General features: G+C 41.7%; 1 protein-coding gene across 3 annotated transcripts in view; it reads right to left on the reverse strand.

Annotated features, from left to right (window-relative positions):
* Positions 1–27,776, reverse strand: part of CASR (calcium sensing receptor) — an 84,661-nt gene that overhangs the window by 27,503 nt on the left and 29,382 nt on the right. For all 3 annotated transcript variants that reach the window (XM_061167027.1, XM_061167026.1, XM_061167025.1), the window contains exons 2-3: positions 4,468–4,891; positions 1,744–2,050 (exon numbers count right to left, since the gene is read on the reverse strand). In XM_061167027.1, coding sequence (XP_061023010.1) covers positions 1,744–2,050; positions 4,468–4,655 — 495 coding nt within the window. In that variant the 5' untranslated portion in view covers positions 4,656–4,891. The remainder of the gene's footprint in view (positions 1–1,743; positions 2,051–4,467; positions 4,892–27,776) is intronic.

The raw sequence follows: 27,776 nt of genomic DNA on the forward strand, positions 1-27,776 counted from the left end.
CCACTTCATTACCCACTTCTCCCCCCAAAAAAGCCCCTTAAAAACACACAAAACTTTTTTATTGTAAGAGGGGAGAGTTTCATGAATGATTCAGAAAACTTCTAACCACAACTTTTTCCAGCCAGCCCACTTGTTCCAGCCACTTGGTGGCGTGAGTAGCATAAGAAATACAACTGGGGCCTCTGTCCTCACCTTGCAGGGCAGGGGTTCCTAGCTTTGCTGTGCGTTAAACTCCTCTAGGGAGCTTTCAGAACTTCTGATGCCCAGGTTGCATCTCATGTTAATTAAACAAGGATCTCTGGTGGGTTAGTCCTAGTCATTAGTATGTTTAAACCTCCTGAAGTGATTCCAACATGCAGCCATGACAGAGAACTGCTGCCACAGATATACTTACATTGGTTTGACTGATAATCATTATGGTTTCCTCAACACTTTTACAATTCAAGTTCAACTTAACTTGATCTTTCATCCAAACCACAATGAATTAAAACCCTCCCCTTCATGTTCTTTACCTGATGGCAGTTACACCATACATCTGTTGACCATGACAACTTGCTTTAACTGTGTTTTAAAGTACTACTGCACAATATGCCAAATATAAAGATGCATATTTGCATCTTGCCCAACACATTTACTGTTGCGGGCTTTGTTAGATCATTTTGGCACAAAGATTACAGAGCCAGGGCTTCCCCATGGGAAATACCTTTAATTCCCTGAAGTAAGGATTTGGGAAATGATGACAAGACTTTCTCAGTTGCCACGTATATAAAAAGGGATAATGGCTATCATCAAGGAAATGGAGACCTTCCAGCCTGGAAATGTGAATTAGCAAAGGTACTCTTGCAAATTTTAAATACTAGATGTTGAAGAAAATAATTTAAAGTGTGATTTATAATTACATTTAAAAATTGATATCAGATGCAACACAGTTGAGCTGATTCTCCCATCCACGGACATTTAGGTTGTTTCCAATTTTTCACTATTATAAAATGATGTCACAGACCTATAAATATTAACATGAAAAAAGGTTTGCTCTATAGACTTAATGGGAAAAAAATCAGGTCACAAAATGGCATTTAGAGTTTGCTGTCTTTTTTTTTTTTTGGTGAAAAAAAAAACATGTAACTTTGAACAAATATTTATTAAAGCACTTATTTCAGTGAATTGTTAGTATCTGAAAATGCAGACACCTATTTCCCTATCTAGGCTGAGCTCTTGCACAGTAGACTCTGCTTATTCATATATACTCTACAAGTACTGGTTGAACGAAACAGGATATTTTCCAGTTCTAGAATGTGCAAGATAATGATTAAGGTCCGGTGAGAAAATATACTCTACTTTCCTCTGAGCCAAACTTTCAACCAGAGGAGAGAGAGACAGAGACTTTTCAGGGAATAGGATTTAGGGCAGATATTTTGGGTTTGAAAGGTGGGATTTACAGCATTTGGTCTTACTCCTTTTAGGAAGGGCAGAAGAATGGCCATAAACACTGGAGTTAAAAAAAAGTTTTATGTTTGAAAGAATTTTGGAAGAACTGTGAAGGTCTAGTAGACGTTGATGACTCTGGGGTCTCAGAAATCCCCAGTGGTCATGATACAGATAATTAAAAGATCTTTGGTGCCAAAGTAAAGCCAGAGAAGGGAAAATATAACAGCAAACTGTATGGACACTGCGTGTGGCATCCTCCGAGCCTGCTGCTCCCGACCCCTGCCCTCATTGCCCCATCTAAGGCAGCGTGGGTACCTGGGGGATGTAGAAGAGCCCCAGCAGGTTGGCCACTGCCGTGGAGATGCCCGAGCCAGTAGCTCCCACCACTGCGATTGTAGAGGGGATGTGCTCTGAGCAGTTGCAGAACTCATCAAGGTTCAAAGAGTCGATTTTATTCTGGGCCACAAAACTCAGGGTGGCCTCCAAGGCTTTAGAGACGGTGTTACAGGTGTCGAATATCCTGTATCCCAGGGTCATGTTGGGAAGAAGGGCTGGACTGCTATTTATTTCCTCTATGGCAAATATCATAGCTTGTAACCAGCGAAATCCACGGAAATTATACCTGGAAGAAAGAAGAAATGGAAGAAAGCAAGAGGCTTTCTGGTCAACTTTTTTAGAGTACAGACCGGGCAAAGCTGGGTTTGAACCTGGCTCTGTTACTCTAATTTTATGACATTGCCTTTTCTGAGACTCAAAGTCCTCTCTGTAAAACAGGGATAACACCTACCTCAGAGGGAGGCTGTGAATATGAGATAACTACACAAAATTCTCAGTGTGGTGCCTCACACAGAGTTAGGGACCAATAATAACAAGGATTGTGGTTAGTAACAGAATGAATCATTTTTTTCTGCATCATCCAGTAAAGAATTTGAAGTAGCTGATATGAGGTATTTTAATAAAAGTAATACAGAGATTAAAAAAAAAAGGATCAGGGAAAATAAAAATAGATTAGGATTTTAACACATAGGAACCTAAAACTAGTTTCAGATTTGCAGTCACAAATTTAAACTATGACATTTCTGGAGGTTGAAGGGGAAAGGGAAATGAGTGATCTCATCTTTATAAACAAACAAACAAATACTATGCATAGGAAGCTGCTCACAAACAGTGGTTACTTCTGGGTGGTAGAATGATGAGTTTTAACATTGTGTGCTTTTTCTGGTCTCTTTTATACTTTGTATTTTTAAAAATGGGCATGAATTGCTTTTCAAAGAATATTATTTTAAATAAAAATCAAGCAAATGAACAAAGAGAAATAGGGTTCGTGACATAGCTTTCGCCCTCCCAGGACACAGCTCATAGTGAGAACTTGGTAAGTGCTCTAGATCTATATTAGTGCCCAGAGAAGAAAACCTAACAACTCCGAAGGTTCTCTCTTTGTATCGTGGGTTTCATGACTTGAACTCAGTGGCAGGGGGAGAGAAATATAAGCTGTTATACTTGACTGTATCAGTTAGCTTCCCAAAGTTCCTGGTCTAACTTTTAATATGACATTTTCTCTTAGTAATATTTCTTCATATTTCCTTCATTTGTTTATTTTTAAACCTGAAAAGTTATGAAGACATATTATAGAATTTTTCATTGCACAAAACATCTATATTCCTATCTGTGTGTGTGTGTGTGTGCATGCGCTCTGTTGCTCAGTTGTGTGTGATTCTTTGAGACCCCATGGACTATAGCCTGCCAGGCTCCTCTGTCCATGGAATTTTCCAGGCAAGGATACTGGAGTGGGTTGCCATTTCCTTCTCCAATCTTTTTTTTTAAAATAGAATTAATATATACATATTAATTCAGGGCAAGCTCTTATGTGATCTCAGTATGTGGTGCCTGCACAACTCTGTCCTGTAGGGTACAACAAAGAGGATATATGTCCTCATGGATTATGTGAAGGTTATAAGCAGCATCATCAAAACTCTACACTTAGCTTTTCTGCACTCATAAAAAAACATGAGAATGTTATCTAATTTGTGAGCCCTCATTAGAACATGAGCAGAAAACCAGTTTTGCTGGAACAATTCTAGTTTTCATTTTCATTTTCTAGCTATCAGAAAGACAAAGGAAAAGTGCTGGATCCCATCTGGAAGTTGTAAGTTTCAAGAGAAAGTGCTCTTCTCTCTCAGAAGATGGGTCAAGGTTTGAGGTGAGTAACGGTCTCTGATGTTCAGATTAAGGGTGGTGATTTACAGCCTACTGTCCTCTGCAGAAGTCAGATACTATTTGAAGGAATTGTGCCCAGTGTTAGATGCCATAAGAGGAGTCATGATAAATTAGGGAACATTAGACAGAGGGCAGCCAGAGTGGTGAGGGTCTGAAAATCATGCCATGAAATAATTATTAAGAAAACTGAAACTATTAGGTCTGGAAAAAAAATGATTCAAGAGGGCATGTTAGCTGTCTTCTAATGGCTGAAGAGAGAGTCCATGAGGGAGTTAGATGGATTCTGTGTTACCAAGGGGATTTCAGCTTTCTATAAGACTTTCTAATAGGAGTGGTTTCAAATGCTATGGGCTGCATTTGAAGATGCCTGGGTCATGCCAGTCACTGAAGCTTCTTTCAACTTTAAAATCCTTAAGCAAATCAGAGTGAGGCAGCCAACAGTCAACTATGACCATTTGGACACTTAAGGTCAATGGGAGGTTTTACTACTCAGGTTTGCAAAAATAGCTCAATAGCTACAATAAATTTCTTCCTAGGTACTTAATCTTCCATTAAGCAACACTGCCTCCAGGTGAACAATGACGATTCAGTTACCCAGTGACCGAGCACAGGCTTCAACAGCCAATGGGTTTTTCTATTTCATATCTTTGACATTTGATTTTTAGAAAAATTTCTTTTAAAAAAATGAGGGGAGGGGATAATAAGCATCAGCATGATGACTAATCACCATTTTTGAAAAGAGAACCAACTTTGAAAAAATTATCTTGGGTTTGGTACAGCTTTTCTCTAACCACCCAGAGGAGAAGCAACTTCTGACTTTACCTGATACACTCCACAGACTCCGGCCTCGACTTTAGATCCTGATCTTTTGCTGCAACCCCAAAATGAATAGGAAAGAGACCCCCGAGGATAATGTCCCCTTTCTTTTGGGCTCGCTGGTCAGGCCCATAGGCAGAAGTGCACCAGGTAGAAAAAGCCAAGAGGATCCAACAGCAGCTATAAAGTGCCATAGTTCTGCTTTCTGTCCAGGGAGAGGGACACGAGTGCTGGTGGTCTGGGGGCTCCTGAGGACTTTCCCCCTTGGTGCAACTCACTCCCTGCAGTGGGGGCACATGTCTACAGATTTAATAGAATGGAACCGTGGTGTTTGAATTTCCACTTCTGCCTTCTCCATTGCAGACTAGTTAGGTGGGTGGCTCTTGAGTCTTCAGAAGTCACATCATGCAGAGACCGTGTGTAGTACTTTCTAAAAAAAAGAGAGGCAAAATGAATTCAACTAAGCTCAATCCCATGTTTGGATGACTGCAACAGAAGTGGCTCAGTATTTCCATTTAGAGAGGCAGGTGGAGAGTGCATAGCTTAGAGGCTCATGCTTATAGCAATTCATGTAAGATACAGAAAAATTCACTTGCCCATATTCAGAGCAGAACTGTGTTTAAAGAGGCCACTGATAAACTAAAGCTCCACTGATGTTGCCACTGAATTTTAATCTATTCATTCTTCTCTATGAATAAGGCTTAGAACTGGCCTAGTGGTATCTGTTCCTTGTATTATAACACTATTAATGCTCTTTTATTCAGCATATATGTTTTTATGGAAAATATAGAGTGGGTCATATCTAAGTTTAAATCTGACTATAAGTCAAACAAAACTGTCAGAGAAGGCCACTTATTTTTATTTATTATGGTAGCCTCCCCTTTTGGGGTCTCTTCATCCCAGACTTATGGTTTCAGTTTGTAAAATGACACTCCATAAGCCTTTGAAGAGCAGTTCTTGTAAAGGATGCAGATAAATCAAGGGTCTGATTATGTTCTACCAGACTCTACAGCTGGATCTAGGGAATGGTCCTTCTGCCTTAGCACCATTTTCCTAGTAAGAGCTCTCTGCTTCTCACTTGACACTCTGTCTCACCCTTTCTGTGGGTCAACTTCAAATCACCAATTACATGTTGATTACACAGCCTCTCCTGAGGCTCAGGCCAGGCTCAGGTCCAAGCACTGGAACTGTCAACTGGGCATCTCCACCCCAATGTCCCACAGGTGCTTCCAACTTGACAGACTCTAAACTCCCTTCCTCTCAACCTTGTTCCTCCTTCACTGTTATCTGGCTCAACAAATGACATGCTATCCACAAAGACACAAAATAAGGACTCCTCACTACCTCCTCCCTCTTCTCATGATTGTCCTTCACATTCAAATAGTTACCAAGTTCTATAGACTCTACTTCCCAAATGTCAGTGGAATGCACCTGCTGTTTCCTATTCCCAAGGCCATCTTAAGTCCACCAGCATTTCTTATCTGGATTTGTGCAGTTATTTCCTAACTGGTCTTTCTGTCTCCAGTTTTGTCCTTTTGCAGTCCACCTTTGCAAGTCTTTGGATGCCATGGAACAAGTGGTTTGGAGCACAGGCTCTGGAGTTAAACCTGGCTTTCAATTATAGTTCCAACCATTTGACTTTGGAAAAGTTACTTAACCTCTGAACTCAATAAAATAATGCATGGAGAGCCATTAGCACAGTGTAACTAGCAAACTCACAGGAAACGCCAGCTGTAATGAATACCTTTCCAGTCTCACTCTTGCTAGTCTTCCCTTTGAACTCCACACTGCAGCCTCACTGAACTTCCATTACATCCTCAAGTACAGGCCTTGTAAAAAATCCTTAGACGCACATATGCCATTCCCCTACCATGATCCCTCTGGCCTAAACTTTGCCTGGAAAACATCTCCTTGTCTTTCAGATTTCAGACATCCATAACTGAACTCCTGTGGGCCAGACACAGCCTTGTACCAAGATTTCTGTCCAGCTTGGGAGTGGAGCACAGGTTGGATTTCTAGCCACACTAACCCCTCAGTTGTGCAGCGAGCAACTTAGAGGACTCTTCAAGAACTCTCAGATTAGGCAGGTCCACCTGTTACAGTTTTTTATATCTTGTATCTTGGAATTCCCGTCTTGGAAGACTGATCACACTTTGTTACAATTAGATGCATAAATGTCTGATTTCAGACTCCAAGCTCTTAACCATGGTTATATGCAGCCCCGACCCCTTAGGAGCCCACCTTCTTCTCCAGTAGTCACACTAGCAGAGGGTGCTGAGCCCCCATTGGAAGGAGCACCCCAGCAGATACTCAACATTCACAGAACTGTCTCCAATAACATCTGAACATCCATGACCATCCTAGTTCTATGTCTCCAGTCCTGCTCTCAGACTTTTGGCTTCATTTCTTGTCCTTGGTCATATATTCATTCATACATTTAATAAGTACATGTGCTAAGGACTGGAAATATAAAGGTGCCACACACAAGGATGTTCACTACCCTCAGGAGCTCCCCAACCAGTGGGCAGAATCTACCTCAACACTCAGAGGTAAACTACACACACACACACACACACACACACACACACACATAATAGTAACTTTGTTTCCAGTGATTACACTCAACTTTGCTCATCAGCACTTGGCACAAAGTCTGAAACAGGAATTGCTGAATGAATGTTTGTTGAATGAATGCATACACGGGACTTTGGAAGAAGACAGAAAGTAGCATCATGTCAGGTCCTTTAAACATCCAATGTATTTTAAACTTCACAATGGTAAAGAGGGCAATACCAACTCCACTTTCTAGATGGGGAAATGGATCCCTCATGTGAGAAATTCTGGTGCTTGAATTAAGAATGACTCAAGAACTCAGAATTTTAAGAAATCCTATGTGGTGTACTTAATGAGGAAAGGGGACATTATAACTTGCTAGGGGAAGTCTCTGAGACCTGTTAGATTTTTCCTGTGAAAGATTAACTACCTGGAGAAGTTTATTAACTTTATTAGTACATTCAACAGAAAATTTATGGCAAGTAATAGATAAAGTAGAGATTTTGGGTCAATTTGCAGCAGTTAATTCCATGAGTCTAATGTGATTTCCAAACTACCCTTTTTAGTCTAATTACCAGGGTCTAATTGCTTTCAAAGCTGAGAATCATTTTATATCCTTCTTCCCCCTTACCTCCCACATCCAAATATATTGTTCCATTGACTGTACCATCTCTTTCCACTCCGTTTTTCCTTCTCAATTCTTGTTGCCACTGCTTTAGACAGATTATCATTGCCCCACCACCCCCAACTTCTTTGTTGCAAAAGTTTTCTTTTCTTTCCACTTCATTCCCCCTAACCCCTACATATTGACAATCATAGAAGTATCAAGTGTGATTCTAGCACAGCGGATTAACTATTGGGTTCATCGTTGTGACTTTAGCTTGTAATAATGAGAATACAAAAGTTCTGAATAATCGCTAACATTTCAGTTGTAGGATCTATGGTAGGGACTTTGAATTGTATCCCTCATATTATACTCCTTTTATGGCACAGTAAAATAGTTTTTACCTGGATAAGGTTGTTCAGAATAAAGACTACTTTCTCCATAATTATGTGTGGTCATATAACTACATTATAATTATGAGTGGCCATATGACTACGCTTTAGCCAATAGGATGTAAGCTGAAGTACCCTATGGCAGCTTCTAGGAAATTATGCTTAAGAAAGAGTTGTTGTTTTGTTATTTGTTATTTCATCTCCCCCTTCCTCTGTTCTACTGCATGGAGGTGGATGTGACAGCTGGAGCCTATCTTGAACCATGAACCATATGCCAGGGAATGATGGTGCCATGACCTAAGGATTTCATGGAGCAGAATCTCAGGCTGTTCCTGAAATTTTACATGACAGAGAAAGAAAGCTTCTAGCTGGTTAAGCCACTATTGCACACACACACACACACACACACACACACACACACACACACATATATACATACATATGAATGTATATAAATATATATAGGCAGCTATGTTAACAGTTGGTTTCCCTTAGTGGCTCAGTAGTAAAAGAATCTGCCTGCCACTGCAGGAGATGCAGGAGAGCCCAGTTTGATCCCTGGGTTGGGAAGATCCCCTGGAGGAGGAAATGGCAACTCACTCCAGTATTCTGGCCCGGAAAATCCCATGGAAGAGGAACCTGGTGGGATACAGCCCACAGAGTTGCAAAGAGATGGACACGACTGAGTGACTAAGCAGCACATGCATGATATTAACAGTATCTTATCCAAGAGTCACAAATAAAATCATTTGTTCTCCTAACTATAAGTTCATTTCACTTGAATCACATATAATCATGTTTACCTCCTGCAAAAAGTATCTCAAACACAAGCTGAAGCTAGTATTTCTTCTTTATCTCAATGGCAGACAGAAGAAGAAGAAATGACTCAGACTAGCTGGTTTTAATTTAGAAGGTCCTTGAAGTCATGAGTGTTTCAATACTGACAGGTGATTGATTGATCATTGAGCTCCTCATCCAAGAGACTTGGGATGGGAGGTCAGAGCAGACTGGTCTATTGTTCCACAAGTTCATGAGCTTCTAAATTCATGCAATTATTTATTCACTCAAAAAACATTGATTGAGCTCCTCTATTTGCTAGACACTAGGGAGTGCAAGGTATTGAGGAAAGAAAGTTGAGATTGTTGTCTTCAAGGCGCTCAAGGTTTAAAAGGAGACAGGATGGTGTATTATAATTACAGTGATACAAATGCTAAGAAGAATGAATTAAGCATTGAGAAAGTACAAAGGGAGGAGTGACATTCTTTCTGGTGACTGTCATGAGACAAAGTTAATTCATAGTGGGGGCTGGAAGCTTCAAGGGGTTGGGGGGACTGTCTCTTTTCCTCATTGTAAACAGCCACCAAGCACAGTGCCTGGAACTTAGTAGATGCTCCACAGATATTTGCCGAATGAATAAATGAAGCATAACCAGTTAAAACTAGGGACTGGCTGGGCAATTCTAGGATGGGACAGGGAAGGGGTCAACCCACAAGACTGAAAGTTCCCAAGGGAAGGGGCTTCAAGATCACAGTTGCATCCCCAGCATGGAACCAGGAAGCTGGTACTGAATGGGTGCTCAAAAAATACCTGTTGAACTTGCATTTGTCCAAAAAGTTGGATGGCTCATCCAAATTCCAGAGTCAAGGACAAATTAGCACAGGACAGCGAGGCAAGTTTAGGGGGTCAACACAGAAACACTTCAATTTTCGTAAAAGAAATCTTGGCTCTTGCCCCATGGCTTTAACATTTTGAGAAATTCTGTAACTCTAGAGGAGAATGGTTTTGCCCACATTTCAATGAGAGAAAACCAAGGCACAGGCCTTCTGAACATAAAATCACTTAGTAAATGAGAAGCACAACAAGCTCAGAAACTACAATTTCTCAACTCCCAGCCTGTAGAAATAAAAGTTCTAGGTTGCCTGGAAAAAAGGTGATTATGAAACCCAAATTGATTTCCAATAGAGATCACTTATCATTTTTCTTCCTAGGGCAAGTACACTGATTTGTCTCTGGTTTATTGTACTGTAATCTTTGCCCTCTTTCGTCATTCTGATTTTGAAGAATACAAACAGTAAGGTGTGAAGCCACCACCGCAGAAAGATGAAACGTGTATGTTTTAATGAGGGTGAACAGGAGGGGAAAACCTGAGAAAATTCAACTGATAATCACAAATCCCCGTCGAGCTGGCTCTGGTTACAGGTTTTTTACCTCTTGCTGAGGACACGTCCACAATGTGGGTTATTATAAGCACCTGATACACATTTGCCAAAGAATTAGGGACCTCTTATCTGTGATCACCAATGTGACTGACCTCAGTTCTGTGTCAGACTTCACTCTTTCTATATGAAAGCAGGGGACATCGTGTTTTACCATGAGGGCCCTCTTTCAGCACTGCGGGAGCACAGACTGCCAGGTCACACTCGGCTGCCTCTCTCCAGCCCTGCTTGCCACCGCCCACCAGCTGCACAGGTTCTTACCCTCCATCTCCCTGACGACAGGTGTGACTTTTGAAGAGTCCATGCCTCATTTAGCTCTGGTAATGGCTTAATTGAGTTGGAAAATGCAAGGACAGGAGCGTGATAAAAACCAGCTGAGTTGGGTTCCTGTTAGTCATTGGAAAAAGCTACCAGGGAAGGAACAAGAAAGGAAGGATGGACTTCAGTGGGGAGGAGCAGCAGGGGTGCCAAGCAAAGTGGGGGAGAGAGCTCAGACAAAGCAAATAAAGAAGATGAATAGGAGAGGAAATGGACATTCATTAATGTTGTACTATGAGCTCCTTGACGCAGGGCCTGGGACCTGGAGGGGTTCTGTGAATGACTGAATGACTACGTGTGTGGAGGGCTCAGGTCATGATACACACTATTGAAAAAAGAGACAGAAGAAGAAAAAATAGAATGAGAGTTGAGGGGGGTGAAAATTCCAAGTAAAAAATGACAAGAAATGCTCATTTCTCTGATTGAGAATCTCGTGAGTTGAAAATAAGTGGACACTGGCTTTGGGCTTTGATTTTGCCTGTGCTGTTCCAAGGCAGAACTGAATGAGTTCCTGGGGGTGTGAGACACAAGTTACGAAATTCCTTGTCCAGAAATGTTTCCTTTAAGAAAGCTCTGCTGATAGATGTGTGGACACCCTCAGACTTAATGAAATGGTTCAGGTGAAAAGTACACTTGATCTTAGCCAAAAGGCCGAGAACCGATCAGGTGAAAAGTAAAGACATGAAAGTCATGTCTTTATACAGAAATATGTCAGAGCTTCAAGTCCTATGTGAAAGAACTATTTCTGTTGAGTAATGTCTCAGTATTGCCTTTCAAAATCTCAGGAAACCCTGACAACCCAGGGTGGCATTTTTCAGCTTGGTTCTGCAAGATGACCTGCCACCACAAGGTATTTTGTGGGTAAAATAAGGTTGTGTACTTCATGCCATAAGGGCACATTCACCTCCCAAAAGCTCTGATAAGTCTTGCAGTAAAGAAAGTTGCTTCATTTTAACCCACTCATTCCCAAATTTATTTCAGCCTGGGACACTTTTCTCCCTTCAGGACATTTGTTACAATGCTGTGAAGTATAGGCTGGGGAAGTGCTGACACAGATGAAAGCATAAAACCCTTCACCTGAGCCTTTCCCAGTCTCTCTGGATGCATTTTTGAATGGGAAGGTATGTCTGCCTCTCCTTGGACCGAGCACTTTTTGTAACCCCAGCTATGAAATTCCAAAAGGTAATACCGGAGAGAAGGAAGGATTGAGGTGGGAGAGGTGAGCACTGATGCAAACTAGAGTCATTTTCCGGTTTTGAGCGTATATGTTCTCTTTCTCCTTCTGAGGGAGTATTTCTGCTGAACTCAATAAACTTGCACACCAAGCCCTTCTCTCTCCTACTTGCAGCTCTTCTGGCCTCAAAACTGTGTCCCCCTACAAGGACCATGGGAACATGCAGTGGTGTGCTGGCAAACCAGTTCTTTGAAGGCCAAGTGAAAAACAAAAACAAACCCCCAAATGCCCTGATTTGTAGTGTTTACTGAACATTCCCACCATGGCTGAATTCAAGCTACCAATGGCTTAACAAACAACTTGCATAAATCCTTGATGTTTAACCACAGGCTCTTGTGAACCACTGGAAGCTACTGCAGCATACCACATCTCTAAGTAAACGGAATCCTGGTCTTTGGTAAAACTGCCCAAATTGCTTTATAGACATTATGAATCTTTTATCTCCTGTGTCCCTCTCTGCTCCAACTGTTAGGAAGCTGCAAGCCAAATTTGTGGCCCCACTCTAGCTAACATAGAAACTAGAAGCGTGCATTTTTGTGTTCTAATATCATTTATGGTATTACTTTTTCTTATTTCTTACTGCTCTTGTTTCAGTCCAATTTCCTCACCATGTTAAATCTTTCATTTTTATAAACGGTGATGGGAATACAAACACACAAACAAATGCATGAATCTGGTGTTTTGTTGCAGGCAGTAAGTGTCCTCAGGTGAAACTCCCTGTGTAATTAGGAAGAAGGGGCCTGGAAAGTTATTATTTCCTCACTGAGTGAGTAGATTTAAACAGACTGGGACACTAGGACATTAGTTTAAAATAAACTACAGAAATTTTAGAGGTAGAAGGGACCTGAGAAGTTTATCTAGTTTATACTGAAGCCTTCTGACCTACTGATGTTTGGATTGTGGTGGCCAGTTTTATCACGTGTAGGAACTGGAACTCAGAACTTATTGAAAAAACTCATTGTAAGGTTTAGTAATGAAAAGGAAGTAATTTTCTTTCTTTCTTTCTTTCCTTTTTTCTGGTTTGTCAGTGTACCCTAGTATGTCTTACTATTATTTTAGGTCTTTGAAAGATTAAACTTACTTTCAATTACAGCCTGAAATCTATTGTGGGAGTTCTCATAGTTTTAATTGGACCTCAGGTGCACAAAATTGGATTAATCCATGGTTGGTGACACGGCCTCATCATTGGCCTTTGCCTGGTCCGTTTTTATTTCTTTATTATTTTGATTTTTTTTCCTGTTCTTACATCTTTCCCATCTTTTCATCAGAGTTTTGGTCCTTTCTCCTCAAATTTTAAGAGTTCTTTATATATTACTGATTAGCCCTGTATCTGTGATATATGTTGCAAATGTTTTCTGATTTGGCAGCTCTTTTTTGATTTTATCTTACCATGCAATTTAAAAAAACACTTTCATGTACCCAAATTTATGAATTATATCTTTTACTGCCTTTGGATTTTGAGTCAGTGTTAGAAAGCTTTTCCTTACATTGAGTTTACAGAGAAATTCACCATATTTTTTCTAGTTTATTAAATTATTTTCAATCAATTTCTTTTTTACATTTAGTTTCCTAAAGAGTGTGGAGTTTGTTTTAGTATATGGTGTAAGGTATGGATCTTTTTTTTTTTCCTGCTGTATCCTTGTCCATCTTTTATTTATTTGTTTATTTTTGGCTGCACTGGGTTATCATTGCTGCACAGGCTTTTCTCTAGTTGTGTTAAATTGGGGCTACTCTCCAGCTGCAATGCAGGGAGAGTAGCACTGGCCTCTCATTTCACTGGCCTCTCCTGTTGTGGAGCACTGGCTATAGGATGCACGGGCTCAGTAGTTGTGGCTCCAGGGCTCTAGAGCACAGGCTCTGTAGTTGTGGCACACACGATTAGTTGCTCCGCGGCCCGTAGGATCTTCCTGGACCAGGGATTGAACCAGTGCCTCCTGCATTGGCAGGCAGATTCTAAACTTCTGAGCCATCAGCTAAACCCTAAGGTTTGGATTTAATTTTATCTATTTTCCAAGTGGCTGCCTCCTTGTGCCAGCAATAGTTATTAGAAAGCCCATCTTCAGTCCCATGATTTAAGATACCACATTTATTATCTCCATATTTATTCAGATATATTTCAGATCTTTCTATTCTATTCTATTCTACTGGTCTATAGGTCTATTCTTTTGGCAGTAGTACGTTATTTTCATTACGGGAACGTATAGTATAGTTTCATACCTAGTACAGTTTGACACCTGGTGGACTGGTCCAACTTTGTAGCTTGTATTTCTTAGTGTGTCCCAGCTATTACTGCATGTTTGTTTTTCCTTAAGAACTTTAGCATCAACTTGTCAGCTCCACAGATAACAGCTTGTAGATATTTTTACTGGGATTGTGTTTCACCTTTATGATGAAGAATTGTCCTATCTAAGAACAGAAATGCCTTACCTTTTGTTCAAGTCTAATCTTCGAGTGTTTCATCTTTTAGGTTTTGCACATTTTTGTCAAGTTTATTCCTAAGTATTTAATCACCTTTGTTGTTATAAATGGGTCTTCCTTTACAGTTATGTCCTTAAGCTGGTCATTGTGTCTGTGAAAGCTATTGTGTTTCATATGTCAATTATATATCAGATACCTTGCTGAGTTCTTTTACCATTTAAATTAGCTTTACTATTCATTGATTCTCTAGCATCTTCTAGAGATATTCTTTTTTCTTTCTTTCTTTCAACCAATTTTTTTTTTTTTGGTCACACACGTGGAATCTTAATTCTCATGGCAGGGATTGAACCCGCACCCTCTGCAGTGGAAGCACTGTGTCTTAACCACTGGACTGCCAGGGAAGACCCTATTATTTCTTTTTTTTATTGAGATATAATTAACACATAACATTATATTAGTTCCAGATGTGTAACATAATGATTCATTTGACATTTGTGTATATTGTGGAATGATCACACAATAAGCTTCGTTAACATCATCACCATTCATAGTCACAAGCTTTTTTTTCCTTGTAATGACACTTTTAAGATCTACTTCATTAGCAACTTTCAAATATACAATACAATATTATTAACTATAGTCTCCATGTTGTACATTACATTCCCATGACTTATTTATAACTGGAAGATTATACCTTTTGACCAATTTCTTTATTGACCCACTTTTATTTCTTTACTTCTGAGTTATTTTTAATAATGAATAAAATCTAACATCCAAAGCAAAGAACATTGGTAGAAATCTATGTTCCCCTCTTGTATACTGTCTGCCTCCCTCCCACCAAAGAAACCATCACCCCAAACCATGCATTCATCATTTCTTTGCTTTCCTCCCCACCCTCACCCCCCAGAACACCTGCTTAAAGACTTTTTAAATCATAATAAAGACTGGGAAAATGCACATCAAAATGATAAGTGATTAGATCTCAGTGATGAGATTTGTATTTTTCCTTGTGTTTTTTTTTTGGTTTTGAAAAAAAGTATTACTTTTAAATCAGAGGAAGGCATTATTATAAAATTTTACTTAAAAGGATGGCAATACAAAACATAAACATTTACCAAAAATGAAAAACATTGCAAAAAAGAGATTTTACTATCTAGTTTTAGTATATATGGGCTTCCTGGGTAGCTCAGCTGGTAAAGAATCCGCCTGCAGTGCAGGAGACCCTGTTTCAACTCCTGAGTTGGGAAGATCCCCTGGAGGAGGGCATGGCAATCCACTCAAGTATTCTTGCCTGGAGAATTTCCATGGACAGAGGAGCCTGGCGCGCTACAGTCCATAGGGTCACACAGAGTCAGATATGATGGAGTGACTAAGCATGCACGTGCTTAGTATATATACTCTGAAATATATTTTGAAAATATGCCTATGGATACTTTTACTTCTTCATATCCTCCATACTTTTTTTTTCTTATTTTTAACTCTCATTTTTACCTCATCTCACTTCTAGCTCTCTCTCTCAAAATAAACTTTTAATTTATATCTAAGACATCAGACATGTACAAATCATAAGAGAACTGGCACAATGTAAACATATCCATGTAGGCAGCATCCAGATCCAGAATAGAACCAGAATCCCTGAAGTCTCACTCATGACTCCTCCCAGTCATTACCCTTCACCCAAGGTAATCAGCAGCCTGACCTCAGAGAAGGGCATGGCTACCCACTTCGGTATTCTTGCCTGGAGGATTCCACGGACAAAAGAGCCTAGTGGGCTACAAGTTCATGGGGTTGCAAAGAGTTGGACATGACTAAGTGACTTAACACTTTCACACTTCACAACCAACAGCCTGACCTCTTAACATTGCAAACCAGTGTTCCATATTTTTGAACTTTGTATAAATGGAATTACACAATATATACTTTTTTGTGTCTGCCTTTTGTCCAACATTGTTTTTGCAAGATTCATCTGCATTGTTATATGTAACCACAGTTTGTTTTTCTCACTGTTACATGTAATTTTATATGATTGTATAATACATTATCCACCTCCCTGTTGATGAACTGTTTGGAGTTTTAATGAATAGTGCTGCTGTGAATATTATTGAATATGCCTTTTGGTGAAATATGTTGAAGTGGAAATGTGGGGTCATGGAGTTTGTGTATGTTTAGCTCCAGTAGATAATGCAAAATGTTTTTTAAATGGTTGTAACCAGTTTATCTTCCCATCAGCAACATACGAAAATTTCCACTGATCCATATCCTTGCCCACCCTTGGTATTGCCAGTCTTTTATATTGTGGTCATCTCTTGCTTTCCTTTTATATAGTGATATTGTGTCCATCTATAGTCCTAAAAAGTATTAAAATTGTTTTTAGTTTTGAACTTTATACAAGTGTATCATGCTGTAATCTTCTGAGACTTTTTTGGCTTAATATTATATCAATAAGATTAGTCTATATGACTGTGTTTTACTATAGTTCATCATTTGACTGCTGTATAATAGTCCACTGTGTGAATATATCATACTTATGCATTTTCCCACTGATGGGCATTTGAACTGTTGCAGTAAATGGCCATCCTTTCCTTCAAGTTTGCTCCAGGACTGTGCAGGAATCATGCGACAGCTTAAGAAATTCTAAAGAAACTTGAAATGGATAACTGCTATTAGCTTCTTGCACATTTGCAAGGCCAAAATGACATACCCCCAGTGTTTTATCATCCTGCTTTTAAGAAGATGTTTTCCTCAAAGTTAATGAAAATTACATACATTTGAAAAATTAGGGCTGTTTCCTCTTGCTTATTTTACCACTGCAGTGAAAGACCAGAGGTAGAAAACTCTCAATCATTTAAAGGTAGAATAGAGTGGCTTCATTTTTTTCCAGGCTTAGCAACCCAAATTTCTTTAAAATCTTTCTGCTTAGGGTTATCTCAAATATTTTCTAAAGAGATAATACACTCATATCCCATGGACGTTCTCTAACTCTTTTATGTCATTTTTTTAGAGTATGCTAACAAAACTTGGGACCATGGTTGAGGCTGACCTCAGGTTGGGGTGTGCCACATCCCAGTGCTTCCATGACAGATCTCAGGATGCGTTTGCCGCCTTTTGCCCATAACTCCACACTCTAGCTGACTCACATCCACATTCCGTCATTTAGGTCCTCCTCATTTTTCTAATATGCATTTGATTGAACAGTCCTATCCAAACTTACATTTGTATGTTTTAAATCCAAAAATATGTCACAGTGCAACCATTTGAACTGAATATTATATTATTATTGAAGAACTATTACACCCTGTGAAGTTCATTTTGGATTTTGTTCCCGTTTTTTAAGGACCATGTCTCCCTGTCAGGAAATGCCAGGAAAATTTTAAGGACTTATTAACTGGCCTCTCTAACTCTGCACAGAAGAATCATGAGCCATTAGTTAAAAAAACAAATCCTGCAACACGCCACCTTCCATTGCCCCTATGAGGAGATGCTCTATTGTTAATGACACCTGCTGCTCTTCTGGAGAAAGCCTGTCTCAAAGTGATAAACCTTCTCCAAATAAATCACGTCTATGTTCCTATAAGCCTGACTTGGAAGCTGGAATATGCGACACATCCTCACACATAGTGGAAACCCATTTAGTTGATTCTCTGTAATGTGGTACCCCTCAGGCAGAACTGTGACTGTATAAAGAGCTTCATATCTATCAGGCTGGGTGCAGGGCAACGTGAGGTCCTTGAATCAGCAGCAGCAGCAGCATCACCTGGGAACTTGTTAGAAATGCAAGTTCCTGGTCCCACCCCAATCAACTGAATTAGAAATTCTGTGGGTGGGACCCAGCAACCTGTGTTTTAATAGGCCCTCTTGGTGAATCTATTGTACACTTAAATTTGAGAAACACTGCATTAGCTCAGGTGAATAGTCTATTCTTGGCCCTGAAAAATCTGTTTCCTAAAATATGATTTTCAGAATGAAACTTTTTTCCCCACAATACTATAATCGCTTCCCTCCACTCCTGTCTGCCCCCACCAGCATAACCTAGCAAAACAAAAATGCACAGGAACAACAACAGTTTCTTCAGTTTCCTTGAAATTTTTCTCATGCAATAATTGCTAACATTTTATGACACTAGTATTCCAGGAAACATGATTCAGAAATCATTGCTCTCTTGCTAGAGTAACTTTCTGAAATGCATGCATAAGCAGGACACATGTTCTGTGAACTAGAGAAAATGGCCACTTACCACAGACTGGCCACTTCTTGCCCTTTCTCCCAAGAAATGGAGGGGTTTCCATTCTCCTTTCCCTTTCCCTGCAGAATCTTGGGAGCTCTATTTTTAAACCTAAATCTTTCAGTATTAACCATTTTAAAATTTGCAAAATTTGAGGTACATACTCCTCACAGCCAGTACATTAACCCCAGAAGCCCAGGAAGGTGCAGGACCCTGTTCACACGGGGCCATTAGAAGTCACCTTCACAAATACTCCCTGTTTAGCATCATTGGTCTCTTCTGATCTCTCTGAGTCCTTCCAGGGGCTCAGAAAGGCCTCTTTTCCCCAGGAACTGGAACAGTCCTGAACACTGAATCCCTGGCCATCCAGTATACTCTCTGCTCTCTGACGGCCCCTGAGCCAGTGAGGGGCTCCTGAAGCCCTGAAGCTCAGGGTAAGAAGCAGCCACCAGAGGCTTTACAAAGAGCTCCCCCCATCTCAAAAAAGGTCCTCATTCCTTTTTTGAAAAAGAATTTTAATTTTATTCTCTTATTTTTGCTTTCTTCTCTCTCTTTCTTTTCTTTGTCTTTTGGAAGTTTTTAACTTTTTAAAAAGTCTTATCTTTCTAATGAAAAATAAAGCTTTTTTACAAGTTACAGGTAAGGTTATTATTCCTGCTCTTATCCAGCTGTGCTCATGTGTCGATTACAGTAGACCAAGGGTCAGCACACCAAGCCAGGGGACCAAATCTGGCCCACCTGTTTTTGTAGTTTTCTTGAAATATAGGCATGCATATACACTTGCATATTATCTGTTGTTGCTTTGGGGCTAAAAGGGCAGATCTGAGTAGTGATGGTTTGGTCCATCCAGAGACTGTTTGGTCCACAAAGCCTGAAATGTTAACTGTTTGGTCCTTTACAGAGAAAGTCTGTTGACCCCTGGATCACACGGAACATGGAGAAAACTCTACTTTTGCCATGACTATGCTGACAGCTTTGGAAATAGTTATGCGCCTGGTGTGAGCAATGATTTCTGCAGGTTAAAAGGAGCTGACTCCACCAGCCTTCTCAGAGGAATAAGTCCAACAGTCTGTCCTGTGGCCGAGAAACAGGTCACTTCTTCCCCCTGGTTGCCATCTGACTCAGGAGGTGTCAGGGGTGGTATTTGTTTACCATCTGTTTGCATGAACAGAGTAGAGTGGGTTGTCCAGTGGGACTCTCCCCACAGTGAAAACACTTTAGCTAAGGATGGGAAGTCCAAGCTGAGAAGCTGAATCACCACCAGCAGCAATTTCTGCCCCCATCAACACCGCCAAATGAGTCAGTTCTCTGGGAGCCAGCTATCTTCCTGTGAAGATGACTCTGAGGGAGGGTATGACTGCTGTGGTTTGGTTGGGAAACAGAAGTACCACTACCTCCCATGTAGCCCATGCTCGATCTGGTGGGGGATGGGTGGGGGTGCTGCAGGCCTGAAAGAGAAAACCCAGGGCTTCCAGTGAGGGAAGAAATGTCCACTCTGGAGACCGTCTTAATTCTGCTCCTTCATCGTTGTTGTTGCTGTTTAGTTGCTAAGTCATGTCCAACTCTTTTGTGACCCCATGGATTGTAGCTTACCAGGCTCCTCTGTCCATGGAATTCTCCAGGCAAGAATACTAGAGTGGGCTGCCTTCTCCTTCCCTAGGGGATCTTCCCTTTCCTGACCCAGGGATCGAACACAGGTTTCCTGCATTGGTAGGTGGATTCTTTACCACTGAACCACCAGGGAAGACCCTCTCTCCTTGTTGGATGAGAGCAAATTCCCTGGTGATGTTGTTCTCTTGCATTTTCCTTCCTCACTCTCTTCCCCTCCCCTACTTCAAGGTTCCACTTCCTAATATCCCGAGGCCCAGAACTGGGTGCCTGGGCTGAGATTAGAGGAGAACATCAGAAGTAGAAAAGGCTGATGTAACATCCTTTGGCCAAGGAACACCAGGATGGGGTTGGAACTAGGGTGAGGAAGGAGAGGCAGCGAGGGTGCAAAATGTAAAAGGTGCTGCTTGCTATGGTGGCCCTAGTCCCACCCTGCTCGAGGAACACCCCTGCAATTGGACAAGGGGGTTCTTTACTCACTGCAGAGATGTAGACTGTTAGCAAGGACTTAACAGGGTTGGGGCTTGTGTGTGGTGATCTGGGGAAGGGTTTAAGGAAGCAGAGCTTGCTTGCTGTCAGGAGCAGGGGTCCTTCTATGATTGTGTATCTTAGTAAATTTTGTCTAGAAGGAGGAAAGATTCGAGTGAAGCTGAAGTTCACTCTAAAGAGGCAGCAGTCATCTGAGCCAGGATAGGGAGATGTTTGGTCATTTCTGAGGTTTAGACAGTGTTCATTTTTTTTTTTTTTTCATGTCCAGATGTTGTGACTGTGGAGTGGAAACAATGTTAATGTCTTTTTTTTTTTTTTTTTGGTCCATGTTCAGATGTGATCACAGAGTGGCCTATTTTTGTCCTTATCCATCACAGTCACAGAATGGCCATGTTGGACGGTATTGTTCTATGAAGTGGTTTATGTGCAACAGAGGAACACCAGGGTCTCACTGACAGTGCCACCCTGCTCCTGGCTAGCAGCAGCCATTTTTTTTTTCTCTTTTTTACAGATCACTTCACTTTTTTCAACGTTTCAACGTCACAAAGTCGCTGGAAAGTGGAAACAGAGAGAACTTTAGAAACCAACTGGTTCACAGTTCTCATGTTTAAGCTCAGGAAATGAAAGCTCAGAGATGTTACCTGCCTTACTAATGTCACACAGCCAATTTGTGTCATAGTTGGCACTGGGATCCATGATTCTTGACTCTGGAAGCGCTGAATACACAGGCAGCCTCATCTGTAGATGCAGTGAGAGCCTACCCTGCTCTCCCTCTTTCTGTGCTCCAGCCTGCCCAGCCCTTAAGTTCCCCCAACAGGTTCTTTATCATCTTAGGCCGTACCCACTAGCTGTTTCCTCTGCTTGGAATGCTCTTCCTCCTCTCTGATCTGTACCTCTTGCTTAATCCATTCCATCTTGTCCTTAGTGACTGGCTCAAACACCACCTCTCAAGAAGGGCCCTCCTGATTCCCCAGGTCTCACTCTCCTGTCTCCGTGCATCATTCTAATACTTCCCTGCCAGAGTCCTTCTGAGTCTCCATGCAATCAGGGGTCTGGTCTATCAGGTTCCCTGCTCAGGACACAGAAGATGCTCACTAATGAATGGACACTTTACCCCAAGCCTGCTGGAGGCTCTGCTACTAGAATTCTTTTTGTAGTTAAAAAAAAGGATTCTGAAATATCTTCCTGGGGCCTCTATATAAACAGTACAGTCTTATTGCAAGTAAAGAATACAACAGGCTAAAGTAAAAATGCTGAGGTGTTGCAAGGAGGTGGAGGGTGAATTTGATGATCTTATTCCAATGTCGTCTTTCCTGTGATTGCTATCTGGACATGCGGGTGTGCTTGAAAGGACTCCTTGTGCAGCCAGGAGCCCTTCACATGCCTGAACCAGAGAAAGGTCCTGGAGTCTGCAGCTGTAACTGCATCATTGTCTAAAATGTCAGAAGAGAATTTGGAGTACACTGGCATGGAAAAGGGTAGAAAGTTAAGATAGTTCAGAGAACTCTTACACATACATATTATTTTTTGCAGGGGAGAGAGGGTATATGAATCTAACTGAGATTCAGCTGATGAAAACTATGGCTGCTCATCCCAGAAACATGCACATAATTCTATATTTCTCAGGGGTTTCATGTACCTGAAAAACAAGGTGAGATGACTTGCCCACAGCGGTAGAGCGTGAATGGAAGGCTTGTTTCCTCATTCCTCACGGAGCATCCTTTCCTTTACACCAAACCATTTATTCTATTATGAGCAGCAACAGGCCATAACCTTTGAAGGCACAGGTTCAGGATGAACCTGGGATTCAAATCTCTGCTTCAATAACTACTGTTGGTGACTTGGAGCAAGTTGTTTAATTTCTGTGGCTTTGTTTCCTCATCTGTATAACAATACTGGAATAACAATAGCAGGGTTGCTGTAATGGTAATATTAAAGTAACACTTGTGAGAATCTGGCAGAGAACCTATCACATAGTAAATGCTCAAGAAACCTTGGTTCTTATATGATGAAGACAGTGACTCCCCACTTGAGTTGAGCAGAACTGTCAGTTTGTCAGGGTTTCCCTGGTGGCTCAGTGGTAAAGAATCCACCTGCAATTCAGAAGCTGCAGGAGACATGGGTTCAATCCCTGGGTAGGGAAGATCCCCTGGAGGAGGGCATGGCAACCCACTCCAGTATTCTTGCCTGGAGAATCCCCATGGATAGAGGAGGCTGGCAGGCTGCAGTCCATGGGATCGCAGAGGACACGACTGAAGTGACAGCCCGCACGCACATCACTTTGTCATTTCCCTCTGGTCCTAGAAGTCACCTAGTTTAGTTCACTTGCAGCATGGCTACCTTCAAACAGCAAGTGTATGATGATAAGACAGGACTGCTTCAGAAAGCCAGGCAAGCCACTCAACAGCTTGATTAGAGAAATGGAACGGTCCCAGATGCAGTTAGCATCTTGTCCACAGGGTGGATGAGATTAGCTGTGTGACACACTCTTAACATGAGACCATGGTCAAAACATTTGCTGACATCTCTAAGGTGACGCAGGGCAGATGGTTACACTCAGGAAGCTGCAGAAAATCTGAACTGACGGCAAGCAGAACAGCAAGGAAAGTCTGCTATAGATTTCATAGGGAGATTCCAAACGTGCAAAGCCACCAATTTGACAGGTGAATGCAACAACTTGGAAGTCTGCTAGTGAAGAAACCAAGAGAAAGCCCTTGGGCTAAAGGAATCTGGTGGAGGAAACAGTGGTCTAGACGGGGTCTGGAGACCCTGGTTCTAGTCTTGGCTTCGCCCCTGCCCCCGGAGACCAGCTGCTGCCCGCAGCCTGGGCATTGGTCTCTTCATTTGTATGCTGGCTGAGTTGAGCCGAGGTACTGAGGATCCGTCTACGCAGGCGGAGCCTCAGTAGAGGCTGGGCTTAGAATGGCCACTCTTCCTGTCCCCTCCCCTCGTTTGTGACAGGGTCCCTCTTCTCCTTCCCACCCACCGCCCACCACCTGGGGACTCAACCACCGTCCTGTGGCCAGCGCCGTGAGGTGAGAGAACGCCCCACCGGACGCGGGCTTGCTCGTTTCTCCGCAGTCAGCAGCCCGCCCGCCGCCCCTGGGCCGCCCTCGGCCTTTCAGCCTGCGCGTCCGCGCCCGCATCCGCGGCGGGGCCGGCTGTGCTGGAGCAGAAAGATTGAAGATCGATTTTCAGCCCCATCACGGCCGTGGCGTCAGCAGGGAAGAGAGGCTGTTTTGACTTGAGATGCGGTGGGGCTGGAGGAGAGGCCCTCCGGCCTGGCCCCGCGGAGAGGGGATGCTGTCTTTGAGCCTTCCTGGTCCAGGCTGGCCACTCCTCCAAAGGGCCGCCCCTTCGCGCCTATGCTGGGCTTAGAGGATCCCAGCCAAGGGTCCTCGCTCCTCCAGGGGTTATTGATAACGTAAGACCAGTGGCACACTATAAGCAGAACGAATATGTAGAATCCGGTCATACCTGGGCCAGAAGGCATCTTAGAATACGTTTGGCTTAAAATCTCTCATTTGTAAGTAAGTACAAAACTTTTTTAGTGTGCACTTTTTACAAGAGAAAGCATAACAACAGAAATGAAATAATTCATATTTTAAGTCAAGACAAGAAAAATTTAGACAAAAAAATTTTCTCTTCCCGTTTTTGCCTTCTCCCTGCTCTCTGTTGTGCATTATGCCTTAACCAGACCTCCCCAATGGCAGAAATACCCTCTTAGAAATAAAAATTAAGTTTTCTTCTGGTATCAGCCCTGTAGCTCCCTATACAGTAACATTTCTTTCTCATTCCTGTCAGGATGACCTTACAGGTCACAATGTTTTACCACTTGCCCTGCATGTGCAGACATCTTTGATGAACTTTATGTACAAATGCCAATATATTATTTCCCTTAAAGATAGCAACTAGTGGAGACTGGTCAGCTGACTTGGGAAGATACTGGGCACCACGTAATGGAAGTTCTTAGCTTAAATACTTACTTATGATCCTATTAATGTTACTAGCTATATTACTTGTATTCTGCCCATTTTGTAAGATTATTATTTCTTGCATTACCAAATGTGTGACTGAGCCTCCAATAAGATTAACAATGATTAGGTGACTTGAAACAATTGACCAAATATATAGTCCTATAAGATCAATGATTGTATAGTGTAGCTCTAGATACAGAAAGAAGCAATAAGAGAGAACCATTTTTCTTAGACCATAAAAGACTAGTAATACAGGTGATTCAGAGGCTTTTGACTACTGTTAAAAAGTAGCCAAGTCCAGTAACATCACATGGAGTGGCCTATCAATAAAATCCTCACCTGACCTGGGAATGAACATTCCTAACACCATGGGATGAACTGGTCACAAAATGCCACCCAAACCTTGGTCGAAATTAAAGACTGAAGGGAAAGAAAGGAAGTGCAAGTGTTAGTCACTTCAATTGTGTCTGACTCTTTGCAATGCCGTGGACTGTAGCCCACCAGGTTCCTCTGTCCATGGAATTCTCCAGGCAAGGATACTGGAGTGGGTAGCCATTCCCTTCCCCAGGGAATCTTCCCAACCCAGGGATCAAACCCAGGTCTCCTGCATTGCAGGCAGATTCTTTATAGTGTGAGCCACCAGGGAAGCCCATGAAGGGGAAGGGATGGCAAAATAAAGAATGTTGCCCACAACCTAGTACTACATGAATCTAGTCATTTGCCTCTGCAGGGCTGCTGACCTACAATACACCCTGAAAGGAATACAGGGTGAAGTTCAGGATAAAGCACTCTATGCTCTGGGAAAAGTGACAGAACTGGCCCTCAGATACATATTTTTAGGAGAAGTTTTTTATGAACCTGGATTCTGGCATCTTCCCATACTTAGGAAAGCACTACTATAGTTAATTAAGATGTCTGTTCCTCATGACTAGCAGCAACCTTTCACCAAGATGTGTGCCTGAGTGCATGTACCTCTTTCACCAAAATCTCATACATACTTCAAATCACAAAATACCCCCTTACTTCTTCAGAACTGTTCTCTGCGCTCTCTGAGAGACTGTCTTCCTGGTTATAATTCTCAGTTTGGCTTGAATAAAATGTTCTATTTCTTTCTTAGATTGACTATTGGTTAATTTATTTTTGTTGACAGAAAGATCCATCCCACTGGAACATTTACATATGATGTCCAAATGATATAGAATTTTACATTTAGAAAGGATGTTAGAGTTCTTCCAGCTCACTCCCTCATATCAGTTATTGTGACTTAGTGGCAGAGAAGAGCATCATCTTAATAGAAATGCAAATAAACCCACACACTCCAGAAGAAAGTAAAAAATTTTGCTTCTAGTGTATGTCATGCTTTTGAGGGTGAGAGGGAATAGTGCGTGTGTGTGTGTGTGTGTGTGTGTGTGTGTGTTAGGCACTCAGTCATGTCCAACTCTTTGCAGCCCTATGGACTATAGCCTACTACGCTCCTCTGTCCATGGGATTCTCCAGGCAAGGATACTGGAGTGGGTTGCTATTGTCTTCTCCAGGGGATCTTCTCAACCCAGGGACTGAACCTGGGTCTCCTGCATTGCAGGCAGTTTATCATCTGAGCCACCAGGGAAGTCCCAAGGAAAAGAACAGAGGCTGGCAAAAAAAGTGTTTAGCAGACTTAAAATGTATTTAAAATTTAAGACTGTTTACAATAAAATAAGCACTTAGTATAGAGTATCTTTATAGTGTTGTGGGATCATTAAATTTTAACCTCCAAGTGTCTGTCTATCTTGTAAGGACCTGATTGCACACAGGCAGGGCTGTGTGAATAAATGGTGGTCATCCTAAGAATCTGAGGATTAGGTCATTCATAACAAAATGCTAATATGTGACTGAGAATTGCAGAGAGGATAAATCAGCAGGTATCTGAGGGATGTATTTGAAAGGAGTGGTGTTAGGGGATGGAAAGTGTGGACAGGGGGCACAGCAGGGGTGGCACAGTGTGGTTCTGTTCTTAGGCGACAATCTTTACATTACAGAATTGTTCTAGCACACGTAAAAGTGTCAGTCCTCAACAAACAGACACAGCTCTGGCTCTGTTCTAATTAGCCTTCTTCCTAAGTCACCAATCCTTCAGTCCCTTCGGTTTTCAGGGTCTTGATTCCAGCCAGAGACAGATACAAAGATGGATCTATTTATGGAGAGAGCAAGAGGTGTGATCTCAATTTGAGGAGCTCAGATTCCTTCCTTTTCTTTGCATCTGGCAACACTATTTCTAAATAATGGAACTCCATGACCAACAAGTGAGGACTGGCATGCAAAGAAGTGCAGGATCACAACAGAAGACTGTGCAGTCCTAAAAAACACACAAGAAAACTACCTGAAGACATGGAACAATACTCATGATATGTTGTTAAATAAATTTAAAAAACAAATTTACAGAACAGTATATACAGTGAAATTAGTTTGTTCTGAAAATATGAATAGACAAAGGAAGGAAATATGGAGAATTAAATGTGTGAGCTAAATAGGGAAGAGATTATTAGTGACAGTTCCACAATGCTGAAAACAAACAGCAGGAGAAACAAAATTACTTGAGATTCATGGGGATTAAGCAATTTACTTGCCCAATATTATATAACTGGCAATTGACAAAGCCTTAGCTGGAACCGGATTTCACATTCCTGATTCAATATTCTTCCACTGCACCATTCTAATACACTCCTTCTCAGATTGTTGGTGTCCCTCTTAAGTACATACATTTCAGGAAGGGCATGTTCCTTTCACGTAGCCATACTGACATGGCCATGGGGTCATTTAGGTGCCATCCTCCTGGCTTGGCTTCCTGAATCTCTCATGGGCAAGTGGTGTTGGCAAGCTGCCAACTTTATGCACACATTGTCTGCACGTTGCCTCTCAGAGCTGGTGGGGACCTTGAGGACTACTTAGCAAATGAGAAAACCAAAGGTCAAAATAAAGTGAATAGCGTTTACCCCTAGCTGGGAATGGACACTCCCAAGGGCCTCTTTGAGTCCCCATTACCTCACTTTGTAGAATCTACTCTGAAATAATGCTGTTGTCTTTTGAGGCTATCCCAGGAGAACAACCCCACCTTAAACTTGGAAGAAAGAGGCCAGGCAGTTTTCCTTTTCTAATAGCATTCTCAGTTGATGTGCCTGGGTTAGGACCTCACATACTTGTAGCCCACTAGGCTCCTCTGTCTATGGGATTATTCTGGCAAGAATACTGGAGTGGGCTGCCATTTTCTCCTCCAGGGTATCTTCCTGACCCAGAGACCGAACTCG

Source organism: Dama dama, chromosome 19, assembly GCF_033118175.1.
Source record: "Dama dama isolate Ldn47 chromosome 19, ASM3311817v1, whole genome shotgun sequence".
Classification (NCBI taxonomy): domain Eukaryota; kingdom Metazoa; phylum Chordata; class Mammalia; order Artiodactyla; family Cervidae; genus Dama; species Dama dama.